The sequence below is a fragment of the Xenia sp. Carnegie-2017 genome, unplaced genomic scaffold, assembly GCF_021976095.1.
Source record: "Xenia sp. Carnegie-2017 unplaced genomic scaffold, XeniaSp_v1 HiC_scaffold_25, whole genome shotgun sequence".
Lineage (NCBI taxonomy): Eukaryota > Metazoa > Cnidaria > Anthozoa > Malacalcyonacea > Xeniidae > Xenia > Xenia sp. Carnegie-2017.
In genome coordinates this window covers 5,413,929-5,427,835 of record NW_025813488.1, presented here as the reverse complement: position 1 = coordinate 5,427,835, position 13,907 = coordinate 5,413,929, and the positions used below count along the sequence as shown (strand labels likewise).

The window sequence follows — 13,907 nt, the reverse complement described above, 5'->3', positions numbered from 1 at the left end:
AATTCGGTATATTAATGTTGACAATCTCTCTTTAAGGGTATAAAACTAAGGACAAGCAAGCGTGAAAAAAATTCATCATAAAAATGGCTCCTCGTGTTTGTGTAGAGCTTTGACTAAGTTTGGATAGATTCTACAGGTTAATTCCTCAACAATAGGTTTTCTACGAGAACAAAGCCAACCTAAATTGTTTGCTAGGACAGCTCAGTGACGTTGGTACAGTAAATCCAGTAGGTATGAGAGTTGTTGTCGGCTGAATCACACATCCTTTAGTAAATGACAGGTCGTCAAAGGCGATATCTCCTCGGTAACCAGAACCAACGACTCCCTCAATGACAATCTGGAATGAGGATACACTTAATGGAAGCTTTGGGCTTTCGTAACGTCGCCATTGGTCACCTTGATCACCTATAAATATAACAATAATTATTGCTGAAGAAATTACCAGCGTTTAATTGTACTTTAATGAGCTAAATCAATCATACAATTTGGAAATAACGGAAAAGCTGTTGACAAATTGAGTGCAGGAAACATGTCGCGCATGTTAAGATTAAAAATACATCATCTGTGATGCTTATATCGTTGGTGGGCCCAAGATCGAAAACAATGATACACCTATGTACAAAGCTCAAATTTGTTAATTGAAAACTCTGGGATTTTAAGAGCACAATACCTACCCAAAATGGTGTGTATCCATTTTAACGAGCCACCAATTGAACTTCTGTAGTAGATATTCAATGCGTTCACATCTTTACCATACATATGATAAAACATCCTCATTCGACAGTTGTCCGAAGGTAATTTATATTTTATTATGGGGCTGCTGATGCGTGCTTTTTGACCTTGCTTACGTGGACTGGAAGTTTCCAAATACATGTAATAACCCTGAGGAACAGCTGGAAAAGATAATATAACAAAAGTGAGAGCAAAAATATAAAATGTTAAAAGATAACTCTATGATTAAAACTGGACCAATAATTACTACAACTTTTTGGCTAGTTTGTAGTGATTCTTATGGGTTTTTTTTGTCTCGTTTAATGTTCAAATAACTAATGGAATCAAGGATTTTAAAGTTTTTACAATGATGACATTTAATAAACCAAATCCTTGGTACAGTCTAAATTGAGCCCCACATTCAACCCCATTCATCGCAAAAAGTTTTTCTTCTAAAAACGACAGTTTAAGAATTAAAATGTTTTCAAATTAATTCAAACCTCAAACCTCGTTCAACCCAAAAGACGACGTGAAACTTTTAGATTACAAAATGAAAAGCAGATTGCAACGTTTTTAGAAAGATCAAAATTTGCAAAAATACAAATCTTGAGTTTCAAATTTGAATAATAAAATGTGATTTCTCTCCCAATACATACATGTAGTGTGATCGCGTCCAGGACCAGTTTGCCATGAGACCGTTCTGCCTTGTTGTCTTGACCAATCAAAATCATCGCCTGTATCTTGAGTCCAATCACACAGACCTTTTTCAAAGTTGCAACGTCCTTGATACTCAGCACAAGTGATCGCCGTTTCATCACTACCATCGCCACAATCGTCAGCAAAATCGCACAGCTATATTAATGCAAGTCTGGAAATTTATCTTGCTCAAAGCAAATGGGGATTACATTTTTTTTACTCGACAATAATAAACTTTGTAGAACCAATCATACATTCCACGGCAATATGAAGAAAAGATGTTGCGTATAAATCAACATTAAATCGAAAGTATGTTAGGTTTGTTTTAAGCAAATAAATGTCATGAAAGTTGAGGCAATAGAGCGATTCCATACTTGTAAAGAAGACTCGATATCAGAGACTTACTAGATCGGGATTAATGCAGTATCGCCTTTTGCATTTGAACTCTCCTGGGAGACACGTTCTCTCTTTTGGCAACCCACAGTTAACAAATTTGACGTCATCAATTGCCATATCAGCTGAGCCAAGGAATGTCCACGGTTTGAAAGAAATGAAAGCAATCTGCGTTCCTAGGAGTTGTATTCAGACATTTTTAATTACACGCTCCCTTAGTATTCCAGTAGTCTAACCGGAATAAACAATACCAACACTTACCCTTTGGTATTGATCCAAGTCCAACCTCTCCTTTATTCCATTTATCACCTTGGCTACCAGTCGTATACCAAATATATGACGTTTTACGTTTGTAGTGAAGAGCAACCCAAAGATAGTTTTGGTTGGCAAAGACACCGTAAAGATGATAGTAAAATTCCACTCTGCAACTTGTGTACGTTCTTTCCAAATATGGACTGACAAAGTGCGCCCTTTCATAGCCAGAACCAGTTCCATCTTCCACATATATGTAATGACCTGAAAGTCGAAAACAATTACACAGAACTTTAGGATGATAATTAAAATGCAACTAATGATCATAATACACGGTAAATGGTTTAGAGAACGACTAACGGTATCAAGATGCAATAATTACCCAATTCTGTAGTTTTATTGACTTACAATTTGAAGTTCCACAAGTGTGGTCAATTTTCGGTCCCGTATTGTGCGAAGGTGTTTTACCGCGATTTCTGAGCCATTGATATTCACCAAGACTGGCATCTTTCCATCCACACAAATCAGAAGACTCAAAAGTACAAGAACCTAGAAAATAGTACAGTACGGCTTACTGCGTGTGAATGAAGTTATTAAATTTGCAGATATTTCTTTTGGAATTACAGTAGCAAGAAATTCAGCAAACATTGCTAAATAGGTTTCTTATATATATTTATAAAATAAACACAATAAAACGCGTGCGGTGATTGGTTTATAGCTGTGTTTGCTTTGCGAAACGGATCTGAGCTCAACAAATCAAATCATTCAATCCATCAAAGAAAATTTGCAAATTAATCATAAATACATTCTTTAAATTTGTCTGATCAGTTCTCAAGTTTTTCCAAAGGTCTCCTCCCCTATGCACTGATCAACTATGAAGTTCTCCCAAAGATCTCCTTGGTTTGCACAAGCCTGTGCAAACACAGTAAACATCTTTTATTTCTTGAAAAGACATATCTTCAGAAGGATCCACGAATAATTAGTATGTAATTAAGGATCCACGAATAACTAGTATGTAATTAAGGATCCACGAATAACTAGTATGTAATTAAGGATCCACGAATAACTAGTATGTAATTAAGGATCCACGAATAACTAGTATGTAATTAAGGATCCACGAATAATTAGTATGTAATTAAGTTAAATAACAAAAAAAATTGTAAACATATGAAACTAAAATCTCTTCAATCATAAGTATATTTTCTTTAGCTTACCACATTTTGCTTCATCTGAGCCATCTTTACAATCTTTCCAGTAATCACAAACTTTAGAATTCGCAATACACAGTTTGCTGGCTTTACACTGAAAACGTCCAAGCCCACATGGACCAGGAGTTGTAGATGGTGCAGGCGTCGGTGGAGCTGTGGGAAGACGGTTACCTCTTTTACAAAATGGTGTGAATGAAACATCATCGATCGAGATGTCTCCCTGATAATTTGATCCACGAATTGCTTCGAATATCACCTGACCAAAAAAAAATGAATGTCAAATTTCTCAGCACAAAGTCAGTGATCGTAGGCCCTAAGTTTTAAAATAAACTTTTACTTAATGTATCTGTAAAGAAATATACATTGTACATGTAACATCTTAAACTGAAATTACAAAAAATACGTAGCAAAGCTACAAAGAATACTAACAATATTCTCTAAATGTACCTGAAAATCTTTGGTACTCTTCAATATCACTTCAGCTCTTTCCCAATACGTGGCCACTTGATCATTTTGTATCCACAAGGTTGTCTCAGGTCCACCAATTGTATCACGAACTTTAACGCTTAGATTACCAATGTGATCACCCCACATATGATAATAGAAACGCATTCGACAAGTGTTGTCACCAGCTCGAAGACCAACGAAACTGAAAAAGGTTGCAAATCTTGCCTTATCACCAGGTTTTCTCGGCCAAGACGTCTCCACAAACATATAATATCCTTAAAAATAACGAATAAAAATTGAGAGTTTGATGATTGGCATAAAGCGTGAAAAAATACCGCTTCTAAGATGAGATATACAGAAAAAATCCACGTAAGTCAAGTTATTAAGTAATTTCTTGCTTCATTGATGTTTATGGCAGTTTCAACATTCTAACAGATAAGTCATTACCAAGCAATAATTATTGTCCAGACAAATACATTTACTAAACACATGCAAGTATTCTACAAATCTTCATGTGATAATGCATAAAAAAGCACCGCAGCCAACCAGTGGTTCGACTGTGCATGACATAAAACATAACTCTCACCAGATGTTGTTCCATAAGTATGATCAAAACTTGGACCAGTATTAATGGATGGCGTTGAACCTTTCTGTCTTGTCCAGTCGAAATCATCGTCTTTCAAGTCCACGAAAGGGTATCGTGAATACTCAAAATTAACCCTAAATTTCAAACAAGACAGTTAAATACCGTTAGAATAGGTTTGAAACTCAAAAGTTTTAAATAAAGTGCTAGGCTTTATATCAACCTAACAACGACAGAAAGTTCAGCACATATTTACAATGAGTTCTAGTTGAGGCAATTAAGATAGCAGTGGCGACACTGCAATGAGCAACTCGCCTCATGTAGCCAGAACAGGATAATTCGTCTGAACTGTCACCACAATCGTCGGTCATATCACATTTCCTGTTACTGCTAACGCATGCGCGGTTCATGCATCGATGTTGATTCGAGTAGCATGATGACTGTGGTTTAGGAAATGAGCAAAAACTAAATGAAAGGTCATCTATAGCTATATCTCCAAAGGCATTGTACGAACGTCTTGCTTTAAGGACAATCTTGAATGGTGCAACACGTCGACCAATGTGCAAACTGACTTGCTTCCATTGGTTACCTAGATTATTCAAAATAAATCCCTTTAACTCATTCTCAAATGTGATATCTACAGCAAACACATAAAATTACTATAAAATAAGAAATCCAACCATATTATTGTGAAATTATATCATCTCATTTTTCGATTTGCCAAGAAAACGATTCTTCTAACACAGGTTTACCTTGATTGCCAGACAAAGACCACAGCAATGTATATCTTCGAGAAACTACGATGTAAACACGAAGTACGCCAACGGAAGAGCCAAGCATGTGATAATAGAAGTTAAATTTGCAAGTAGCCGACGATTGTTGAAGAAGAGGACTTTCTAATGCTGCCAAATGATATACTTTACCAAGAGATGCTTCAGCGTACATGTAATAACCAAATGCGTTCTCTAGAAGATAAATGTTTAATCATTGATCACATAAAGCAAACAAATTGAAATAAGTAATATGAATGCTATACAAAATTATAAAAACTGTGGGATATGGGGACAGTTGAAAATACACATATGCATAATTAATGGCATTGCTAGTAGACATTGGTAAAATAATCACGATGTGTGATAAGCAATATTATACTTTACATACTTAATGTATTATCTTGTGAAGGACCGGTGTTTTTTGAGGGAGTTCCACCTCGATCACGATGCCAAGTGTATACTCCATCACTTGTGTTGTTCCATCCACAAAGTCCTGCAGTAATGTAACGTAAGCTCGTGACAAATTCACAGCGAAATAACGAACAAAATATTATCAAAATATAGATAATATAACAGATAGAAAAGGGCCGATCTATCGTGAGTAGCTAATAAGCTCTATTGATTCTCACCTTTCTCAAAATTACAGGTTCCACAGTTTTTTTCATCGCTGTTATCAGCACTTCCACAATCATTGACAAAATCACAAATCTTGTTTGCTGGGACACATGTATTGTTTGATGAACATCTAACGGCACAAGGATTAACAGTGGCAGAAGGCGTAGGAGCAAGACACTTATCTGGGGTAACAACAATGTCATCCAGTGCAATATCACCCAAGAATGTTGGAGCTGTACCAACGACGCCTTCAAATTTAAGCTAGAAATGAAGCAGATATTTAGGAATGCTTAAACGCTAATCAACTCTATTCGTTGATAATTCTCCCTTGTTTATTAATGAAAACTTGAAAAATGGATACAATGAAATAGAAAACACAATACTTGATGTAACTTAAAGAAAAATGACTGCGTTGCTCTTTGGAAAACTCAAGTAAGTTGTAAATGATGTATCAACAACGACTCACTTGGAAATCCTTTCCACTGTTGATTTGAAATTCTTGATAAACCCAATTATTCCCATGATTTCCAGTCAAATGAAAAACCCTTTCGTAAAACTTGTCTTTTGCTGTTTTGGTGACTCCCGTTACAACATAAACATTCAAATAGCCAACACTATCACCATACATATGCAACCAGAATTTAACACACCAATTAAAGGTTGGATTGACTTGGAATATGTCACTAATTAGCCACGCTTTGTCACCAGTTCGACGAGGATAAGAAGTCTCAATATAAACATAATGTCCTAGATAAACAAAAAAATCATTAGTCATTATGGATCCACAAAACTTTGGTATGTCAATCGCAACAAGGAAACATTGGGTAAGCCATTCATAATATGTAAGTTCCTACGGGGAAATGAGCTTAAAATTTAAAATGGACACAACCTACTCCGATATATATACAATTTTATATCCTCTTCAGTAAACCATAAGTTCTATTGAATCGGTACGTACCTAATCCCTTAGTATTGTAAGTATGATCTGTACTCGGTCCAGTCCCAATACTATACGTCCCGCCCGAGTTTCTTTCCCAGTCAAAATCATCATTATTTGGTTCATTGCTGTATGTGCAAAGATCATCTTCAAAGTCACATGATCCAAGAGTGGGACATGCTCCATTGTGAGTTATTTCCACATCATCCAAAGCGATATCACCTTGATAAGAGTTACCACGAACACCTTCGAAGACTAACTAATAAATTTAAAGAAGAAATATTTCTAAATAAACACACAAAATTCACAGAAACATTTAGGTAGTTTTAAAAACTTGAAAAGTCACATTCATTATTTTTACTCATACAACCAAAACAGCCACTTTACACAAAATCACCGACGCTTTTAACCAGAAAAACAGCTTAGCACTACACACCTGCCATGGTTGTGCACTAGTGACTGTAAGCATTTTCCTCATCCATTTGTCACCATAATTTCCGCTGTCACTCCAAACACGAGCCCCCAGTGAGCCACCCTTCTTAACGTAAATATTGAGTACGCCAATACCCTTACCACGCATGTGGTACCAAAATCGAGCACATGATCCAACTGTAGCTTTGTACAGCGTTGTTTCAAGTCGGGCGCGATCGCCGGAGACTCGTGGCCAACTTGTCTCAATAAACATATAGTGACCTGAAAAATGGGAAAATACCACAACACAAATTAACATCTGTTCAGGAATGAAATGATAGACTATTGAAAATGAGCAAATTGAATGATAAATTGTTGTACATCCTTTGACTTTTTAAATTCCATAGTATTTTGAGCAAGAAAAAAAAACCAATTTGAGTAAAATAAAACACGAGAAAAATCACAAAAAAACGACACAAATATCTTTCAGTGAAGAAAATTTGCACAACTGCACGCGAATGAAATTTCAGTGATTTCATTTTCGATGCACGGCCAAACATAATGAAATCCAAAACAGTTTGACAATCAAATGTTTTAAATAGAAATAAAACAACCTTAAATGAATATGCTCAATGAAAAAACACTAGCTTACTAAAGGTAAGGGGAGGTTATGTGTCTCCAAACATGATAAATACTTAAAGATTCTTTGTTTCTAAATGTCATAATTAATGATAAACATGTACCTTCGCTTGTCTGGTAAGTATGATCGTTGTTTGGTCCAGTGCTTTGACTGCGTGTATTCCCAGAGCTTCTTGTCCAATTGAAGTCATCAGCAACATCTTGTGAAAACTGACAAATATCAGGTGTTTCAAATTCACATTCAGGTAAAGGTGGGCATTCACTGAAAGGAATTTGGATATCATCTAAAGCAATATCGCCCTGATAACTAGAGCCAGCCGTTGCTTGAAAAGCGATCTGGAATATGAAAAAATTAATTTCATCATTTGCACGACTAAACCTGCAGCATCAACTTTGGTTTACAAGAGTCTAACTTGTCTTTTTCAAAGACTAGAAACTGAATCTCGACTAAAATAATTGTAAACTTAGTCAAAGTCAGTGAACCTTAAATCTCAGCTTATAATAACTTACTTTGTAGGTTGAGTTAGCGTTTATTCGGACTTGCGCGTACCGCCATTTATCTCCACGGTTTCCAGACTTTTGCCAAATAGCAGGATTCATCTTCTGACCATAAGGTTTAATGTGAACTGACAGGGTGTTAACATGGGCACCATACATATGATACCAAAACTGTAGACATCTGATCTTGCCACTGTTGCCCGTATAACTTTGAGTAATTAACAACGCTGTATCGTTTTCACTAGTAGAAGATGTCTCTATGTATACATAGTGACCTGAAAAGATACACAATGAACAATCTCTCAAGAGGAAAAATCGCAAGAAAGATACTTGAGAAGTTACATAATTCATATTTCATAACTTGTATGCTTTCTCTAGAGATATCGTGCTGTTTCAAAAATAAACTAATTAAATGTATACATGCACGGAGCTGCAAAACCTTACCAAGTTTGCTACCCAACGTGTGATCATTCTTTGGTCCAGTCCGAACAGAAGGTGTGCTTCCACTTTGTCGGATAAAGTCCATGTGATTATCATTATGATTAATCCAATAACATAAGTCTTTCTCAAAATCGCATTGATAAGGGATTGGTTCTATAGTAGTTTGTGGAGTAGTTGGGGGGGTTGTAGGGAATGGAGTGGGTTGACGAGGATGCTTAAAGCATACGATGGAATTTTTGTGACTGTCATCAAAGCAACAACCTACATTAAGAAACATAGTATTTAGTAAATATATCAATGACAACCTTCATCCATTTCATTCAAAACACAAATCACACACAGTTGTGCAATATATTGTATCATATGATTGTCTTTTACATTTTATTATAATGCAATAGTAAAGCCATTTCAAATAACATCTTATACCTCTCCTGCGTAATAGGTATTATCATTAAACCTTTCTGATGTAAAATACCTTTATTTTTACATATAGAACGCGAAGTAATTGTTGTAGATGGATCACAGGGATGCCTCGCAGCAACATGAACGGATTGACATGTAGCAGGATGGAAATAACAAAATGGTGCATTTTGAACACTACTATCATAACAACAGCCTCTTTTTGTGATGCATTCTAAAGAATAAAACAGGGAATTTGTGATGTAGAAAAATTCAATAATGAGAAATAAGTACGTTAAATCATGCATACCTCCAGCGGATATACCAAAGTATCCACAATTAACCCTAGCTGTAGGTAAGACAGACGAACAAAGGCCCACACAATTGCCATCTTGGAAGAAAATATCATCAAGAGCAATATCCCCAGTGTAACTAAAAGCTCGTGTTCCTTCAATCAATACTTGAAATGGTTTTTTACTGACGAGAGTCACTTCACTTTGTTTCCACACATTGCCTTGGTTGCCTTTCAGGGACCAAACAAGTCTTGAAATAAAGTACAATATAAAGCTTGTCGTGACCATCAAAAACGAAAGAATTATGTAGTTGATTTTATCGATCAAGTGGATTATAAATATATATCATAAAAAATTTAGCATTTCTAACAAACACATGAACATAAAGTATGCGAAACGTCACAAGTCATCTTTACAACATTTCACATAAAGAGAACATCACAAGTCATCTTTACAACGTTTCACATAAAGAGAACATCACAAGTCATCTTTACAACGTTTCACATAAAGAGAACATCACAAGTCCTCTTTACAACACTTCACATAAAGAGAACATCACAAGTCATCTTTACAACATTTCACATAAAGAAAACATCACAAGTCATCTTTACAACGTTTCACATAAAGAGAACATCACAAGTCATCTTTACAACATTTCACATAAAGAGAACATCACAAGTCATCTTTACAACGTTTCACATAAAGAGAACATCACAAGTCATCTTTACAACGTTTCACATAAAGAGAACATCACAAGTCATCTTTACAACATTTCACATAAAGAGAACATCACAAGTCATCTTTACAACGTTTCACATAAAGAGAACATCACAAGTCATCTTTACAACATTTCACATAAAGAAAACATCACAAATCATCTTTACAACTTGCGACTTAAAGAATGTATCACAAAACATGTCTACAACAATGGAGGCCAAACAAGAAGATCGCAAGATTTCTAAAATATTCGAGTCATAATCAAATAATTGTTGTAAATTCAGCAAATTTGATCTTAATCTCACATTTTACTTCCTGTAGTGTCTCGCAAATAGATGTTAAGGGATCCAATATGACGGCCATACATGTGATACCAAAAACTGAAACATTTCCCGGTAGTGTTGTCAAACATATCACTCTCTAAAACAGCACGATCGCCATTCTTTCGTGGCGATGACGTTTCAATATAGACATATTTACCTGGAAAAGAATACAAACAATGATTAGTAGGAATAAAATAAAAATATTGTTTATTTGACGTTTGAAATAATTACATCTAAGTTTGAATTACGTTCAAACATGCATACGCAGCAATTGTGATTAAGCGTCTATGTAAGTGAGGATACTTATTGTATTTTGTCATAATGTAAAACGTACCGAGAGCTGAGCCAGTTGTGTGATCACTTGATGGTCCAGTGTTATAACTGTAGGTCCCTCCACTGCCAATAGTCCAATCAAAGTCATCTTGAATTGTCTTGTTTCTACCATTGGGTTGATTTGCCCATGTACAAAAACTACGTTCAAAAGTACAACTTCCGGGGGGTGGGCATGGCTTCTCATCTACCCAAATGTCGTCTAATGAAATATCACCTCTGTAACTCTTCCCTGCAATACCTTCAAAGTAAACCTGAAGAGAAAATCGTGATTTCTTCAGTTAGAAATCAAAAATAGAAGCAGACCATTTGAACGAGTTACAAGAGAAATAACGTTACTAATATCCTAAATGCCAGTCTAATGTGAGTAAACCACGAGTATGATGGTTGAATAACCTAGAGATTTAAAGTGCATTGGATCTTGTAATCATGAAAAAAATCTTTATTGGCTTTTTATGAGATGATGGTAGATTGCTTGCATGGCTACCAGCAAAGGATAAAATAAACAAACAAAAAAAAAGATTTCCTTTCCAAAGTTGACACAAGATAACAAACCTTATAAGAGACCGTTGAAATCATGGTAGCCTGTCCATGATGCCACTTATCTCCTTTGTTACCAATCTTAGTCCAAACAGTTTTACCACTAGGCGCACTAACTGGCGTGACATGAATTTTAAGTGTATTTATGTCTGATCCATACATATGATAATAAAAATTCAGACATTTTCCCTTTGGTGTAGGTGGATAGGTACGGCTAACAAGCCAAGCTCGGTCGCCATTCTTTCTAGGAGAACTTGTTTCAATGTATACATAATATCCTGCAAAAACAAAGAATTGTATTTTTATAAAACAGTACGGAATAACTACTAATACCAAAATTGTATAAAAATTATTCATATGAGATAGTATTTAAGGTTACGCAACAAGTATGTTGTTTACTTCAAGCAGATATTGATGTCGTAAGCAGACACATAAATTATGAAGTATTTATACTGGATAGCTATTCAATAAAAAGCATAAGAATCGCTCACGAAATTTTACTACAAGCGACAATCCACAAAAAAACTAGATGACAATCAAGAAAGACTAACTATATACCATTGCTTGTTCCAGTAGTGTGATCAACAGAAGGTCCGGTACCAATAGAAGATGTCCTTCCTTTTTTTCGTGTCCAGTCAAACTGGTCGCCATTTATGTTTACATAATGACACCAACCATCACCAAAGTCACAGTGCCACGAAGGCGGACACTTCCCATCAGCCAACGTAATATCATCAATGGCTATGTCTCCTCGATACGAATTTCCACGGATGCCTTCAAATACGAGGGTGAACGTTTGTGTACTGGAGAGAGTTAGCTGTGCCTTGCGCCATTGATTACCATGGGTACCAGTACGACTCCAGATCCTAATAATAGGAAATTTTACATTAATACCAAGCAAACAGTTATTTGTAGTATGATTTAATAATTGATGAATCGACAAAAATATTCCTACAACATAAAAACAAACAGCAAAGCCCACTTATTCGCATTTTCAAAAAAACATTGCCCTGGTTCGATTTTAGCTGTAGCTTATACAAAGATTTTATGCAAACAACTGTATTAACAAGAGCAACGGTGCAAAGCAGCAAATACACTAATCCCAAGAAACGTGAAAGTACTTTCTACAAATACGTCAAAACGCTCAATTTCTTTGCCCAAACACTTACTTTTTTAGCAGACCCCTTGTACGAGTATATAAATTTAATGTGTTGACGTTGGCACCCCACATATGAAACCAGAATACAAAGCATTTTCCAGAAGTCCCCGTAGTTGGAGCTATCGAGCCACTTTCTAAACGAGCTTTATGTCCGAGTGAGCGAGGAGATGACGTCTCGATGTAAACATAATAACCTGAAATTTTTAGATAGAAAACATGTTTTCAACTCTTGCACAAAAATAGAGATAACTTTACAACAAAACTTTAAATAATCCATCGCGTAACGGCATTGACATACCACTTTTTGCATAGTTACCACAGGAGAACCCTTAAACTAAACAAGCTAAATCTGTACAATATAACTTTCGAACTTAGTTTAGTGTTATGTTCTAAACTACCAGTTCTGAAGGAAGATATCAAGTTGTCCCTTAAGAGCCCAAATTTTTTTTCTCAATTCATTTTTATTTAGCTTCCTGATCGTTTCACATTTGTAACGCAGAGCACTAGAGAATTAAGAATATTTTTCAATGATAAGACCGTGTCATATGAAACATGCCTTTATTAGTCTTTGTTGTGTGATCAGCACTTGGTCCAGTGCCATAGGAACGTGTTTTTCCTTTAATTCTCGTCCAATCAAAGTCATCACCATTTTTCAAGTTTTGCCAATTACACAATCCACGCTCAAACGTGCAATTCAAAGGCAAAGGTGGAGTTGGTGGAAGTGTGGGTGGAATAGCTATGGCAGGAAGTACTTGACAACTACTGCTAACAAGACTTATATCGTCGATTGCAATATCACCCTGAAAACTAGTTCCAACAACAGCTTCAAATACAATCTAAGAAACGACAAACATCTAGAATGAGTATTTTTTTATTGACACAAGGCAAACTGACTTTATTGACATCGAATGTCTCAATCAATCATAAACTGGTCACTCGAAAATATCTCAAATTAAGTAAAGCTTGATAATTTTAAGTGCTTATTTGTTGCTCCAGGTAAATGTTGAATTGGTAAATATTGAAACACTTTGTTTTGATTTTCACAAGACGATTATGATACAAATAACATTTTCCAAAGATTCATAACAATTGTACTTGAATTGGACCACAAAAAATCTTTAACGTCTATAACCAACGTTTATCTGTATATATTTTACCTGGAAAATCTTTTTACTTTGTACTGGAGTCTGTGCGCTCAACCACTGGTTACCAAAGTTCGAACCCAACGTCCAAACCATTTCTTCAGATTTATTCCCAGGACCCGTCTTCACAAGAACGTTAAGTTTACCTATGCTAGCACCGTTAAAGTGAAACCAGAACTTTAGACATTTTATTGAGGAAGTTGGTTGAAATTCTTGACTGACTAGACGAGCTTTGTGACCTTTCTGACGAGGTAGCGATGCTTCGATGTACATGTAACTACCTGAAAATATGAAGTGCATACAAGAATAAGTTGATTATCCAGCATCAGGCTTATGATTATTAAAAATGACTTTGATCCATCACATATTAACCATCTTTCTTGATGTAAATAGTCACATC

The 13,907-nt window shown here is 35.6% G+C and overlaps 1 protein-coding gene across 3 annotated transcripts in view; it reads right to left on the bottom strand.

Annotated features, from left to right (window-relative positions):
• LOC124452685 (MAM and LDL-receptor class A domain-containing protein 1-like) overlaps positions 1-13,907 on the bottom strand; it is a 61,421-nt gene that overhangs the window by 16,312 nt on the left and 31,202 nt on the right. For all 3 annotated transcript variants that reach the window (XM_047003274.1, XM_047003271.1, XM_047003273.1), the window contains exons 62-89: positions 13,523-13,788; positions 12,922-13,201; positions 12,376-12,559; positions 11,765-12,072; positions 11,222-11,484; positions 10,671-10,920; positions 10,319-10,493; positions 9,314-9,546; positions 9,080-9,238; positions 8,608-8,865; positions 8,176-8,438; positions 7,770-8,001; positions 7,052-7,308; positions 6,637-6,874; positions 6,145-6,425; positions 5,693-5,939; positions 5,452-5,556; positions 5,043-5,255; positions 4,606-4,879; positions 4,294-4,427; positions 3,708-3,982; positions 3,267-3,516; positions 2,461-2,601; positions 2,062-2,316; positions 1,813-1,976; positions 1,368-1,563; positions 675-893; positions 180-405 (exon numbers count right to left, since the gene is read on the bottom strand). In XM_047003274.1, coding sequence (XP_046859230.1) covers positions 180-405; positions 675-893; positions 1,368-1,563; positions 1,813-1,976; positions 2,062-2,316; positions 2,461-2,601; positions 3,267-3,516; positions 3,708-3,982; positions 4,294-4,427; positions 4,606-4,879; positions 5,043-5,255; positions 5,452-5,556; positions 5,693-5,939; positions 6,145-6,425; positions 6,637-6,874; positions 7,052-7,308; positions 7,770-8,001; positions 8,176-8,438; positions 8,608-8,865; positions 9,080-9,238; positions 9,314-9,546; positions 10,319-10,493; positions 10,671-10,920; positions 11,222-11,484; positions 11,765-12,072; positions 12,376-12,559; positions 12,922-13,201; positions 13,523-13,788 — 6,346 coding nt within the window. The remainder of the gene's footprint in view (positions 1-179; positions 406-674; positions 894-1,367; positions 1,564-1,812; positions 1,977-2,061; positions 2,317-2,460; positions 2,602-3,266; positions 3,517-3,707; positions 3,983-4,293; positions 4,428-4,605; positions 4,880-5,042; positions 5,256-5,451; positions 5,557-5,692; positions 5,940-6,144; positions 6,426-6,636; positions 6,875-7,051; positions 7,309-7,769; positions 8,002-8,175; positions 8,439-8,607; positions 8,866-9,079; positions 9,239-9,313; positions 9,547-10,318; positions 10,494-10,670; positions 10,921-11,221; positions 11,485-11,764; positions 12,073-12,375; positions 12,560-12,921; positions 13,202-13,522; positions 13,789-13,907) is intronic.